Raw genomic sequence first — 15,452 nt, 5'->3', positions numbered from 1 at the left:
TTACGGGTGTGGAACGACATGAGGGTGAGTAATTATTGACAGAACTTTTATTTTTGCGTGAACCTTTTAAGATATATATATATATATATATACACACACACACACTTATTCCCTGCTCTTGGTCTATGTTTGTCCCAAAAACAGAGCACTTCATGATTTCATGATGAGTGTATATGAGCCATTAAAAGCATTTTAAAGCGCTATATATATATATATATATATATATATATATATATATATAAAACACTTTCTGTATTTTGCATGTTTAATATAATGATGTCTTTGTCTTCATTTTGGTAGCTGAGTTGAAATTTCATTTGAGTTTCATTGAGTTTCAGTTCATTTGTCACTAACAACATGGAAATTCAGTTTCTAATGCATACTTTATGCATACTTTTCACAGCACACATGCTGCATTCTTGTAACAAATCCAAAACAAACCTATTTCTGCTTTACAATGCCTTTATATTTATTAATTTACCAAATGTATTTTTATTTTTATTTTTTTTCGAAGTCCGGTTGTCTACTTCTCAAAGCCTTACTTACAATTACATATGGCATTTGCACTTCAGCTGCTGTATTGATTGAGCATTTACTTCTAATGCTGGTACTGTAGTCTCATGTACAGATGTGCATAAATGCAGGTGTTCTCATATATTTCTCGTCTCCATGTGCTGCAGAGTGAGTGCCCAGCCAATACCCAGAGTGCTTTATGTGTAGGGTTTCCATGGTGATCTATATTTAACCACAGTGAAAAAGCTAGGCATTAAAATATGCAATATTGTTGGCCCTCTCACTCTCTCCCGCTTTTAAAAGGGTAATTTTTGAATATCATATCAACTGCATAAGCATATGCAAATATGTCTCCCGAAAGTGAAAACGTGTAAAAATTCCATCACAGTTTCAGCTGCATGCTGTATAAATAGCAAAGATAAGATTGTCTTTGAGAGAGCTAACGTTCACACTAAGTGCAAAAATCAATTTTTCATCACTTTAACGCACTTATTCCCTGCTCTCGGTCTATATTTGTCCCACATATACGACGCTTCATGATGAGTGTGTACGTGTCCTGGTTTTAGACACTAATTAATATGATATTCAGTGGTCTCATAAGTCCCAAGAGCATGTCGATTCACACTTGTTCAGTGAGTAATGAGGTCAACTCCACTTCTGTAGTGCTCGCTTCGTTCCTTCATTCTTCCTTAAATCTTAATTTCATCATTTCATAAAACACTGTAAGCACATCAAGGCTGACAAACTCGTCAGTGTGCTTTAAAGTGCACACTCTTTAGATTTAGAGGCGAAAGGTCCATTCGATGTTCTAGTATACTGAAGTCAGATGGTGCTCTGTGTGAGAAACATTTCTTTTGTTATTGTGTGAACTTGTTCCTCTCTCTTCTGACATAATAGTACACTTTAACATGAATGTAATGTTTTTGGACACTTAATTGCATGTTATTTATAATTAAATATAGAAACAAAAAAATTCCTGCACACTATCCTAACTTGCAAAAAGTATCACAATTTAATCAGCAATGTTTACAAACATTGACACAATTTGGAAATCTTTTAAATGGAAATGTATTATATATTTATGTGTATTATATTATATATTTATATTAAATGCAATTAGTTGAACTTTGTTGTGATTTTTTGAATGATGGAATGGTACGAAACTTGGTAAAGGTTTTGTAATTATTTTCTTCAAAAAGATTAAATAAATAGCCTTGTGCTCTCAGTTAAAAATGAGCACAATGGAAATGAATTGGAAACTAATTTCATCTAGTGGAAGCGTTTGGTACTGCGCCCAAAAAAAATCTTACTGAAAGCTCATTTTTTGAGTTATCAACTTCAAGAGGTCAAAAAGTGAATAAATGCACTATAACTACTGCATAAATATAATTTAGTATCATAAAATCCCTAAAATACATAATATTAACTAAAAAACATGATAAAACTAAAATATACTACATTCTTTTCATTGAAATTAATACAAAAAAAAAAAAAAAAAAATCTGTCATTTTTGAGTACTTTAGTAGGACTTAAGTACATCTTTATATTTAATTTGATCATTCCTTATATTATCTTTGAAATATGGTCAAAGTATATTTCTGTATAATGTAAAAACATTAAAGTATAATGTACTGACACACATTTACGGTACACTAATATATTTCTTTTGAAACTTGTCATGTATTCAAATACATTTGTAATTATAGATTTGTAATGATTAAGTTGCAGTATTAAATTGAAATGTATCATCAAATAACACACTGCAGTTAATTATAATCAAGTACTTTGCATGTGCAACACATAAAATGAATGCACCGTAAAGCATGAGTCAAACGTTTATTAAAACATAATTATTTAAAATGCACTTTAAAGCAAAATGATAATTTGACATTATTACAAAGTTCACTTTTTAAAAGTGTACTTAAGTGTGTTAAGAAATCTTTATTAATGACATGCACTTACTGTAGCGTTAGGAATAGGGTTTGATTTAGGGTTATTTGCTTGTAGTTATTTAAGTACATGTAACATATGTATAACAAAGTGTTACCAAACATAGTCACAAAAGCGTTCTCTCTTCAAGTACACTTAAGTTGAATATATATATAGTATCTGCAAGTACAGTTATACATTTAAAATTGAAAGTAAGTGCACTTTCAGTACAGTTAAGGGCACTTGAGGGCTCTGCTGCAGCTTTAAATGTTCTGATATGTGGAACATGCAGAAGCACAAATGGGAATTACCAGCATGTGCTTCATGTGAGCATCATGTTGCTCTGGTGCTTTATACACTCCAGTTCTACTGTACACCATAACAACAGATTGTTTGCCACTGCTTAATATCAAAGCTATAAATAGAGCCATAAATGCTGAACGCGATTGACAGACTTACATGCTGTTTTATGTTCGCCGGCTTCCTCAGAGTCTAATAACAGAGAGCTCTGAAAGGCACGAGGCAACTTAATGAATCCATATTTGTGTTGCACATGCAAGACTGCAGTGATTTATTTCTTTTCCCTGCAACACGATTCAAGCGTTTGCTGACACCTGCTAATGACTGTGTTTATGATTCGCAGTCTAAACCACATGAAACATTAACATATTTATATCTCCGCATGCTGTCTTCCTGTTCCCTTTAATAAACCTTTAAGCCACGTGACGGCAAGCGTGATCGTGTGCTCTGAACTGTGTCTTTGCTGAAGTTGCACATACAGTATGTGCGCATCTCAGCGGTTGCGGCCCGTGCCGATCACAGGAACCGGGCTTGCGTTCATGGCCAGCGGCTACTGATGAAAGCGACGCTGCTCAGCCACGTTTGATTCTGCACGGGTGGGATCGATGCTGAGAGATCCCCTCCACACACACACACACTCAATTAAGACGGAATGGTTAATGAGTTTATTTTTAGCCCAGTGTGCTATTTGCAACCTGTGCATTCTTCCCCAGCGCGAGGAATAGTTTCGAGGCCGCCTTCCCTTCCTCGTTGCTCTCTCTCCCTGCGTGAAGCTCTCAGTCTCACACGGTTCCTCAGTCTCGGGCCGCTCTGGTTTCGTGTTCCCATGGAAGCAGCCACCATCTTATTTCTCACTGCTTTAGCTCGTATCGACTTTGATGATACTTTTTGGTGTCAGCTGAATAGTGTTTCCTCCGAGTGAGGAGGCATCATCGCCTGAAAGTTATGCAGAAAATCTCAAGGTCAAATACAAATTTATGAACAATTGAGTGTGTATTATTGTCAGTACTGCATCACTTTTGTCATCGTTTGGTGCTGTTCACACAGAACACAATATTGTATTCAAAAACAGTTTGGCATCAGTGTTATTTTTTGTTAATATTTTGAATTAGCTTTATATTTTTAAAGCAGTCATGAACTGTGTTGTTTTATTGTTTTTTAATGTTTCATGGGGTGCACTTATTATGCTTTTTAACATCAAAAATTGCCATAATTTAGAAATAAAAGGCATTTTTCCTACCCTGATTTTATCCCTCTGATTTGAACGCTCTGTTTTAAGGGGCGTGTCTGCTGTGAGACTTCAGTGGAAACGCCCACTGCTGTGATTGGCTGACATCTTTCCATTTGAAATAGCCAAGTTTTACTCTCTCTTTTAGCACTTTTTTTTTACTATTACAGCTCTCAAGGTTAACTAATTGTGAAAAGTGTTGATTATAGCATTACATTTAGATCTATGGCATTATATTTAGATTGTGGCATGAAAGGTTGCAGTGATGAACATTGTAGTCGATCACAGACATGTTGTTGAGCTCATGAAAGCAGTGATCTCGTCATTGAAACTCAATTTCTGCACAATAACGAATGCTTTCATCGTCACTAACAGTTCAAACGCGATGAAACTAAAAGATTAATTGAATAAAACGGGAGTTCAGAAATCACTGATAAACTTGCGCTGTTTGATTGACAGCTCCAGCGATTGTAAAGGGAGCGTTCTTCTTTATATAATTTAATCACAGTTTATTTCATCCTACTAAGAGAAACAAGGTGAAGTTGAGCGTTTAGTCACTGGTTTGATTTACTGACACACAGATAAAGATCATCTGACTGTACATAAATCATTAATATCAGATCAGGCATTAGAATGAACACAGTTACTGACATGTTGTTGCATTACTGCCGAGTCCATATCGTAAAAGCCTGTGTGCAAATTCTGTGCCGAAATGCGATTGATTTACCAAAGAATCCACATTGAAATGAACTGAATACAAATAAATAAAGCTCAACTGAGACATTCACATTGTTGAAAATAAATAACCATATTCCTAGCATTAGGAAGCATTAGCATTCTTCTCTCCTCCTCATCTCACTAACACACCAGTGGGTGGAGCTAATAATGCAATGATGAAGAAGGTGTTGATTTCTTCTGTGGAAGCGGCGTTTCACCTTTCTATGAAAGCACATTCCAGGATCAGTCGTTTGCTGGGTCTGGTGTCAATAAAAGCTTTATTGGACTAACAATGAAGTTTTCAGTTCTGAAACTTACAGGATATTCTTATAGTACGACGGCCTCTTATATATCAAAAGCTCAAAGAAAAGTTGATTTCTCAATTCATTTTAGTTCCTGTCCTTCATTTTGATTGGTCATTAGCTGTGTTTTATTCATAATAAAACACAACAATGACCGCTTCACCCAATGGTTCTGTGTATCACTACAAAACACCCTTAGCAACCACTCTTAGCAACGTAAACTGTTTGTTCTCAATATTGTTCATTGAAGCTTACTGTATTATGTAGAAGACTATTGTGAGAAAGAGATCGAGTGAGCGAGTTTATTACCTGCATTCAGATTTAGCATTTTCCTTCCGGTCAGTCCTATTTTTATAATAAAACATCTGTTTAAACGTCCGCTGCGATATCTTGTCCTTTTAACAGTTAAGGGGTTTTCCCGTGACTGACAGCGCTAGTCAAAGCATTTGTCAGTTGCGTCTTGTTCTGTGTTCACAACAATTCAGTCTTTTCAATGTAAAAGTCTTCGCTACTGACTGACACACTCATAAAGACAGTCTTTGCCGCCATCTAATGGTGTAATAATGTAACTTCTGTTGCTGTGTTTATGCTGTGTCAGGGACTTTATTTTTCCGGCGGAAGGAAGGCTTTTAGCAAAAGTTTACTTAATGAAAGTTGCATTGATACATATTTTTGGCTTTAATATTTGTATTGTGTGGTAACCATTTTATAAAAGCAATAAGGTACTCGAGGCTAGTGCTGTATCATGAATAAGTCACGGCTGAAGGGGTTGCTCTGCTTTGCGTCGTGCCTAACAAAGCCCTTCAGTCGTGACTTATATACTTCTTATAAATGGTGTCATTTAAACAGCCCCTCAATTTTAGTTTTACTTAATAACCTTGGATGGGATTCAGGCATTTTAAGACATGGTTATAGACATTTAACTGACACAGAATCATAGAAATGCAGCACTTATGGTACAAGATCCTGATAAAATTGCAAGACATTGCAGTGGAAACCCGTCCTGTGTGACCAGCCTGTAACATTACTGCTTGTTTCATGTATTTGTAGTGTTTTAAACTACAGCAACACTATTAACTTTTTTTGTAGTAGTAGTATAATGCTGTTTTCCAGCAACAAGCTACAAGTTTTTAAAGGAATTAATACTATTCTTCCACAAGGACTCAATAAATTCATCAAAAGTGACACTACATTTATAGTCAGTGTTGGGGATAACTCATTACAAGTAACGCAATTTATGTTATCAGATTACTTTTTTCAAATAGTTAGAAAAAAAATAATGCATTACTTTTAAATTTGCAAAAAAAATACCTGAGTTACTTTTTCAAGTAAGTAACACAAGTTACTTTGTTTTCCCATATATTGACTGACAGCTCTCCTGTCCTCATGTTGAGAGGAATCATAAATGCAGAGGTGTTGTGTGTGAACATGATGGATATTGTAGTTCTAGATTAAATGTGAGCATCTCACTTGCACAAAAATAGATTCAATATTCCTCAAAATGAATAAAAACAATGTAATGAAAAGCAAGCCTGCAATAATTGGAAGCGAATGCTTCTGTTAATCAGTTTGTATTGTATCTAACGAGCTGTTTAATTGCTTTTTTGCTATTTGCATGTAGCTTGGCAAACTTTAGTTTCAGAGCAGCTTCCAGCAATTGTTTTTGAGTTGATGTGCAGGAGAAATGATATACACCCGTGTCGCCAGCACGGTTGATCTTCAAAAGAGCAGCGCTCAGTAATGAGACTCGCTCTGGCCGAACAGTGCTAATGGTAACACAAGCGGTCACAAAGAGAGGGCAGCAGCTGGTGAATGTGGGCCAGGGATCCGAATCAGCGCAGCACAGCTGGATCCACTAACAAACGCCGCAAATCCTGGAAAACAAGACTTGGCCCGATCACGTTTGCCCAGCTGCCGCTGCCAGCTCTGTACACGCTCCAAGAGTGTGGAGTCATGGCATGTGTTTGACCGGCGTGTTGATAAACCGGAGCCTGATCACTGGCCTCCATGACAGCGCTAGATCATTGCCATCTTACGTGGAGCTCCTGTCTTCACAACTTCAGAGGTTTATGACTAGATTATCCAAATTATATTACTTTTGTATTCTTAGAAAATGCTTTTTTATCAGTGTTTAATAACGTACATCTTTCTAACATCACAGTTTTTCTGGTTCTGCTTTATTCCTCTGTGGCAAAAGAAAGCACCTGTACTTCAACATGTTGTGAAGAATCAGTAAAGATTCCCATCTCTAGCATTGCTTGATCAAAAAACAAATCAAACAAACAAAAAAGCATTAAAAGCAGTGAAATTATTTCGCAGTTTAAAATAGCTGTCTATGTGAATATATAGTAAAGTGTAATTTATTCCTGTGATCAAAGCTGCATTTTCAGCATCATCAGTGTCACATGATCCTTCAGAAATCATTCTGATATGATGATTTGCTGCTTAATAAGCATCTCTAACTATTATCAATGTTGAAATCTGATGTGCTGCTTCAGATTTTTGTGGACACCGTCATACATGCAAGAAAAAGTCTTAATGCGCACTCCTAACATTTGCTGAACCGATACTAGCCTGAGTGTACGGGCTTCGTCAATTTCCCTGATTAGTGGACTAGTTGTTCAAGCAGCTGACTAGTGTATTATGCAGTGTAGTTCTGCAGATCTGTAGATGCGGTGTGAGTGCAGAAAGGCTTTACGTAAGTGTGTCGAACAGCCTGTGCTGTGAGTCAGCAGGGTAATTGGAGACTGTGGGTGACATGAGGGCCCAATCTTACTCTGAGAGATGGATTGCTCATTTTCCATTTGTGGGCACGGGATGTAAAGCCTTTTTCTGCTGGAGCGAAGAGAAACATTACATTGCTCAACTGATGCTGGGGACCGAGTCGCTCCATAGCGATCTGTTAATATTCACACTCTTCTCAAAAGCTGCAGGACTGATGCGGCCGACTTCGGCACTCGGTTCCACACAAAAAATACTCAGCCAAAGTTATTAGTTTTTCTTAAACTGTAGCTATGGTTTAGTTCAAACTAGAGACCTGCACTCCTGCGGGACCGAAGCAACAGAGTGAGGCGGGGGACAAGATTTGACGGCAGAGTAAGCCGCCCATAACTGCTGGTCTAGGATCAGTTTTCTTCATAATAATAGGATATTGGCGAAACAGATTTGGCGAGCAAACCATGTTTGCGCTCTGGATCGTCAAAGGTTTCTATTTACAATGTGTTTCTACAGGGTTGAGCAATGAAGTGAATCACAGACATATCTGTTGATCTCTTGAACGCAGTGGCCAATCAGAAGTCAGAATCCACTCCTCGCTCAAAACGCTGGAGTTTTTGTTCAGTTCTGCAAATCCTCTCGTTATAACAAACAAAGTGAAGACACAATGTCAATAATTGTTTCATTGTGCAGTTGTAGGCCACTTCACTGATTATAATGGAATTTTGTGAGATCTCGATGACCTAAAATGAGTGACAGCATTAAGGGATTCATTAGGGGGCGCTCTTTGCTCGCTTTCTGCCATATACCAAATCATGTATGCAGTAGCGTCTGCTTGCTTTTCTGTTTAAATTAACAATGGTTTGTGAATGTAGATGCTTTATTTACTAATAATTAAATCATTTCTTGGGAGTGTTTACACTGGGATGTGTAGGTTGTGGCTAGGCGACACATAACTTAAAACTATTTCATGGAAATTTCATGGACTTTTTGAGAAAAAAAAAATCAATGTATACTTTTACCTGCGGACTTTTGCAGGTGGGAGCGGGACAAAACATGAATGTTGCAAGTGGGAACGAGACAAGGTAACATATATTTTTGTGGGAGCTGGACAGAATTCCTTGGAGTCAGGCCTGAAAAATCAGTCCCACACAGGTCTCTAGTTTTTCCTTCTTCGGACACTGTTGGTAAATTCTCACACTGCTGACCAGGAGTGAAACACAAGCCTTGCCGTTTCAGAGATGCTCTGACCCGGTCGTCTTGCCACAAAAATTTGGCCCTTGTCACAGTCGCTCAGATCTTTATTCCTGCTTATTTCTCCTGCATCCAACACACTGGTTGCGAGAACCGATTGCTGACCATCTAATCTATCCAGACCATAATATGTGGGTTTGTTAGGGCTTGATATTCTCTTCACTTGTGAGTGGTCATAATGTTTTGGCTCATCAGTATATATATATATATATATATATATATACAGTACAGTCCAAAAGTTTGGAACCACTAAGATTTTTAATGTTTTTAAAAGAAGTTTCGTCTGCTCACCAAGGCTACATTTATTTAATTAAAAATACAGTAAAAACAGTAATATTGTGAAATATTATTACAATTTAAAATAACTGTTTTCTATTTGAATATATTTGACAAAGTAATTTATTCCTGTGATGCAAAGCTGAATTTTCAGCATCATTACTCCAGTCTTCAGTGTCACATGATCCTTCAGAAATCATTCTAATATGCTGATCTGCTGCTCAAGAAACATTTAATGTGTACAATTGTACAAAATATTTGTGTACAATATTTTTTTTCAGGATTATTTGATGAATAGAAAGTTCAAAAGAACAGTGTTTATCTGAAATCTAATCTTTTGTAACATTATAAATGTCTTTACTGCCACTTTTGATCGATTTAATGCATCCTTGCTGAATAAAAGTATTCATTTCTTTAATTTCTTTTCAAAAAAATAAAAATAAAAATTCTTACTGACCCCAAACTTTTGAACGGTAGTGTATAATGCTACAGAAGCTTTGTATTTCAGATAAATGCTGTTCTTTTGAACTTTCTATTCATCAAGGAATCCTGAAAAAAAAAGTACACAACTGTTTTCAACATTGAAAATAATCATAAATGTTTCTTGAGCAGCAGATCAGCATATCAGAATGATTTCTGAAGGATCATGTGACACTGAAGACTGGAGTAACGATGCTGAAAATTCAGTTTTGCATCACAGGAATAAATTACTTTGTCAAATATATTTAAATAGTACACAGTTATTTTAAATTGTAATAATATTTCACAATATTACTGTTTTTTACTGTATTTTTAATTAAATAAATGTAGCCTTGGTGAGCAGACGAAACTTCTTTTAAAAACATTAAAAATCTTAGTGGTTCCAAACTTTTGGACTGTACTGTATGTATATATATATATATATATACTGATGAGCCAAAGAGCGCCCCCTAATGAATCCCTTAATGCTGTCACTCATTTTAGGTCATTGAGATCTCACAAAATTCCATTATAATCAGTGAAGTGGCTTACAACTGCACAATGAAACAATTATTTACATTGTGTCTTCACTTCGTTTGTTATAACAAGAGGATTTGCAGATTTTTGGATTCTGACTTCTGATTGGCCACTGCGTTCAAGAGATCAACAGATATGTCTGTGATTCATTTCATTGCTCAACCCTGTAGAAACACATTGTAAATAGAAACCTTTGACGATCCACAGAGCGTAAACATGGATATTATTATCCTATTATTATGAAGAAAACTGATCCTAGACCAGCAGTTATGGGCGGCTTACTCTCCCGTCATATCTTGTCCCCCGCCTCACTCTGTTGCGTAGGAGTGCAGGAGTGCAGGTCTCTAGTTTGAACTAAACCATAACTACAGTTTAAGAAAAACTAATAACTTTGGCTGAGTATTTTTTGTGTGGAACCGAGTGCCGAAGTCAGCCGCATCAGTCCTGCAGCTTTTGAGAAGAGTGTGAATATTAACAGATCGCTATGGCGCGACTCGGTATATATAACGTCACCTTAAACAAAAGCTAAATTAGTTATAATATGAAAGAAGAATTAAGTATTATTTGCTTTAAACAAACTGAACAAAACAGGCTTAAACCATGCTTTTCATTTAGACCAATATAAAAACGCACTTTGAATAACTGACCATGTCGTTTTACTTTTTTTCAGTGTAGAGACAATCAGATATTTGATAATTTTCTTTACATAGTACATTTAAAAAGTGTATAACATGTATGACGTGTTTCTCATGAAAATTTGATATTTTATTGAACATGTTTCATTGGGTTGTGTAGTGAGCTCATTTCAAATATGTTGTCTGGATTGTTAGAATACCCTAGTTTGGTTGGCCATGTGATCCAAGTAATCATGTGACTTATTACATTAAGATGGCTCCTGCACTGAGCATCGTTAACTAGGCTTTGAGAAAGGTCACATGTGACCGAAACGTTCGCCACTCTTTCATTAAAGCAGTGGTTTTATCTTGCAATTGATGGTTCCCCTTCATTGTGGGCTTTTCTGAAGTGTTTCCATAGTTAGAATCAATTGAACATCAATAGAAGTAAATGCATTTTGCCCCCAGAATGGTGTAGTTACGGTGTCGAGCAGCAGGTGCTAACCTGAACAACTGGTGACGTATCAAACAGTTCAAATGCCCGGTTGCCTTCTGACCTCATGTGAATGTCAAACTGCTGTATATGAAGAAACACTGCTATGACACCATCCCTCATGTTGCCACACTGTAAAAACATGACATTTCAAAGTTGTAAATAAGACAAATTATTATTGAAATATGCTTTACAAGAAAATCTTTTTTAATACATGTGTTGCCATTTCTTTGTAATTATTTGTGAAATGTAAATTGTAAACCCTACTCCATTTATTGAGTTGAGTTGTAAGTAATATTGCGCTGTTTTTTTCTTTTCTTTCTCACAGGTCTGGCTGGAGATGCCATAGATCTAGATAAAAGAAAAGAAGTCTTCGGGCAAAATCTTATACCTCCAAAGAAGCCAAAAACTTTTTTACAGTTAGTGTGGGAAGCATTACAAGATGTGACCCTCATTATCCTCGAAATTGCAGCCATGATCTCTCTGGGTCTGTCCTTTTATCAGCCGCCTGGAGAGGGCAGCGAGTGTGAGTATCTGTCCGTCATTACGCCTTTCTCTTTTGGCTTTCAGCAGTATATGCCTGACTTCCCTTTGAAGTGAGCCGTTGTTTCCTGTTCCTGTCTCATATATTTCTCGTATTTTACGGCAAATGATCTGCTGATGTAAGAAATAGAAATGGCACTCAGGTTATTGTTAAAAACAGTTTTTGAGTCTCTATAAACCCTTTGGCTTTCCAGGCCTCCTCTTCGTCATCCAGTCGTCCAGCGCTGGTTAAAAGGAAAGTTCATCCATGTCGTTCCAAACCTGCATGACTCTCTTTGTTCTGTTGAACACAAAAGAAGATGTTCTAATAAAAATGTCAGTTTTGGACCCTTTTGATTTCATTTGAAAAAAAAAAAAAAAGATATATAAACAATCATACAGGTTTGGAATGACCTAAGAGTGAGGAAATTCTCATTTTTATTTAGGCTGTATTGCCACCTTAATGTTAAGATTAGTTAATATTAACTGTTTTAAACAGATACTGTAGTACTGTAGGCAGTCTTGTCAGCAGTTAACAGAGAAAAGTAATGGTTTAAAGGTCAAGTGTGTATTTTCTCAGTGTTAAATAGCTTCTCATTTGATGTGATGTGGAAATATAAAACACTGGCATTTACTTTCATCTGTACAGATGAATTAATTTCAGAAGGATTTCCAGCCTGAGATCAAATCAGTACTATACATACACTACCGTCCACAAGTTTGGGATCAGTATGATTTTTAATGTTTTTAAAATAATTTTCGTCTGCTCACCAAGGCTGTATTTATTTAATTAAAAATACCGTAAAAACAGTAATATTGTGAAATATTTTTGCAATTTAAAATAACTGTTTTCTATTTTAATATATTTTACAAAGTAATTTATTCCTGTGATTAAAGCTGAATTTTCAGCATCATTACTCCAGTCTTCAGTGTCACATGATCCTTCAGAAATCATTCTAATAGACCAATTTGGTGTTTGCAAACAGCGATGACGTTTTTTATGGGCGGAGCCTACCTGGTTGCAGAAAATGACAGTTGAGCAGTAGCAGTCTATGGAAGCCACGAAATAAAAGAATAAAAAAAAGTTAATTTCGAGTTTATATCTCACAATTCTGACTTTTATTTCTCGCAAACCTGAGTTTATATCTCACATTTCTTACAAAGAAAAACAGAATTGTGAGATATACTCCTTATCCTGTAACTCGTTATACTCGTTTTCTGAATTGCAATTTATCCCGCAATTCTGACTTTTTTCCCCTCAGAATTGTGAAATAAACTCACAATTGCGAGTTATAATGGCCGAACTGGGAGTCATAAACACGCAAATGCAAGAAAAAAAGTCAGAATTGTGAAATAAAAATTTTATAGACTATGTTTAAAAGTTATCTATGTAAAATGTTATAGGTTTAAATATTATTTCATGCTGTAACTGCTATATGCATGTCCTCTGAACTGCATATGTGAATATTGTAATAATATGTAGACTTACTTTTACATCAAATTCCTGCTTTAATAGTAGACTAATCCTTGCAGGTGTCATCAGTGCAGTCTGTGAAACGTCTCCATTTAGCTTCAAAGGACGTTTTCAACGATGGTTTTCTTTAAAAATGAAGACTATATTTTTTTGCATTCCGATTCCAACATCCAGAGGCACAACAAAACGTTTTTCTCTTATTCTGTGGATTTTGCACATTTTCCTCCAATTGCTACCACTATTTTTCTGCAACCACTATGCGCGCGCAGCTGCAAGTGACGTAATTGTGACGTCTGCTCTAAAGAGGTCTATATGATGATTTGCTGCTCAAGAAACATTTATGATTATTATCAATATTGAAAACAGTTGTGTACTTTTTTTTAGGATTCATTGATGAATAGAAAGTTCAAAAGAACAGCATTTATCTGAAATACAAAGCTTCTGTAGCATTATACACTACCGTTCACAAGTTTGGGGTCAGTAAGAATTTTAAAGAAATTATACTTTTATTCAGCAAGGATGCATTATCGATCGATCAAAAGTGACAGTAAAGACATTTATAATGTTACAAAAGATTATATTTCAAATAAACGCTATTCTTTTGAACTTTTTATTCATTAAAGAATCATTAAAAAAATATTGTACACAGATATTTTGTACAGTTGTACACAATAAATGTTTCTTGAGCAGCAAATCATCATATTGGAATGATTTCTGAAGGATCATGTGACACTGAAGACTGGAGTAATGATGCTGAAAATTCAGCTTTGATCACAGAAATACATTGCATTTTAAAATATTTTCAAATAGAAAACAGTTATTTTAAATTGTAATAATATTTCACAATATTACTGTTTTTACTGTAATTTTAATTAAATATATGCAGCCTTGGTGAGCAGTGGAAACTTCTTTTAAAAACATTAAAAATCTCACCAAATCCCAAACTTTGGAAATGTAGTATATGTAGCATTACATACAAACCAAATCTATTGGTTTGCACTCGAACTGCACAAGATCTAACTAAGATCTCTACCTGATGCCAAGGTGGTTTTTAATGGATGCCGGTTTCCAAACATTCCTTCTGGCCACAAATCTGCTGCTCATTGCATCTTATTCTGTCCAATAACCAGAAAAAGAGCATTTGACTGACATGTAAAGTGACCAACCGCAGTTAGTTTAGTTTTGACATGCTGTTTAGAAGCAGAGTTACTGCAACATAAGAGCAACTATAACCACAGTCTTCATTTTCAATACTACATCTCTCTCTTTTCATTTTTTTTTTTTTTTTTTTTTAGCATTTCACATCATACAAACTTCTTTTTGTCTTGAGGTTTTGATGAAAAGTGTGTTTGTGCATCTTTCTTTACAATAAATGACTTTTTGCATTGGTGTTTTGCATTTTGCATGCAGTGACATTCAGACATTTGTACATGTAGCTGAAGTGTGTAAATACCATTTTAGGCCACTATCTTTATAAGTTTTTATACCATTAGCTGGAATGTGTGCATTAAAACAGGTGGTTCCAGTCAGTTTAATCATCTTTCCATTAGTAAAAAAGCTTGACAACTGAATCACTACATTATATTGGTCAGCAACGAGGGTATAACGTCGCTGTTTTTGAAGTAATTAAACTCGCAGCTTCACTATTAGTAGAGAGATGCTGCACAGGTAACTCACACGCATGTCTCTCTCTCTCTCTAATAAATCCTATGATTCATTCATGCAAATAAATTTAATCTTACAAGCACTGCTTTATCTATGTGTCTGACTTAGGTTTAACGAGCCATAACTGATTTTTACCCTTCCTCTCAAATATTGAGCTGCAAACATCAATAACAGCTTTAACTGGTAAATGATCATGGTATAAGCAGGATAATCCACGGCTAGCTGTGCATTAAACCACTTCAATGCACTGCACTTCATGTCAGGCAGTTCTTTGCCTCTACGTCGAGCATTAAAATCGATTTAATGCACAGCCAGCCATAGATTATCCTTTACATATTGATCACAGAATGAAATGTCCAAACTTTTTCTTTACTGAACCTCACAAACTCCATCAGCAGTCTTCTTCAGCTCAGTGTTTGTCTCAAAGTAAAGTGAGCATGACTCTGCATTCAGA

At 35.8% G+C, this 15,452-nt stretch overlaps 1 protein-coding gene across 13 annotated transcripts in view; it reads left to right on the top strand.

Moving 5' to 3' along the window:
* atp2b2 (ATPase plasma membrane Ca2+ transporting 2) overlaps positions 1 to 15,452 on the top strand; it is a 184,737-nt gene that overhangs the window by 108,721 nt on the left and 60,564 nt on the right. For all 13 annotated transcript variants that reach the window (XR_007182078.1, XM_048172015.1, XM_048172022.1 and 10 more), the window contains exon 3: positions 11,666 to 11,863. Coding sequence is in view for 12 of the 13 variants with exons in the window: in XM_048172015.1 (XP_048027972.1) it covers positions 11,666 to 11,863 (198 nt within the window). In the remaining variant the exon portion in view is untranslated. The remainder of the gene's footprint in view (positions 1 to 11,665; positions 11,864 to 15,452) is intronic.

The sequence above is a fragment of the Megalobrama amblycephala genome, linkage group LG21 (genome assembly GCF_018812025.1).
Source record: "Megalobrama amblycephala isolate DHTTF-2021 linkage group LG21, ASM1881202v1, whole genome shotgun sequence".
Taxonomy (NCBI): domain Eukaryota; kingdom Metazoa; phylum Chordata; class Actinopteri; order Cypriniformes; family Xenocyprididae; genus Megalobrama; species Megalobrama amblycephala.
Note: the sequence above shows the minus strand (reverse complement) of the source record. Positions and strands in the feature narration are given on the sequence as shown.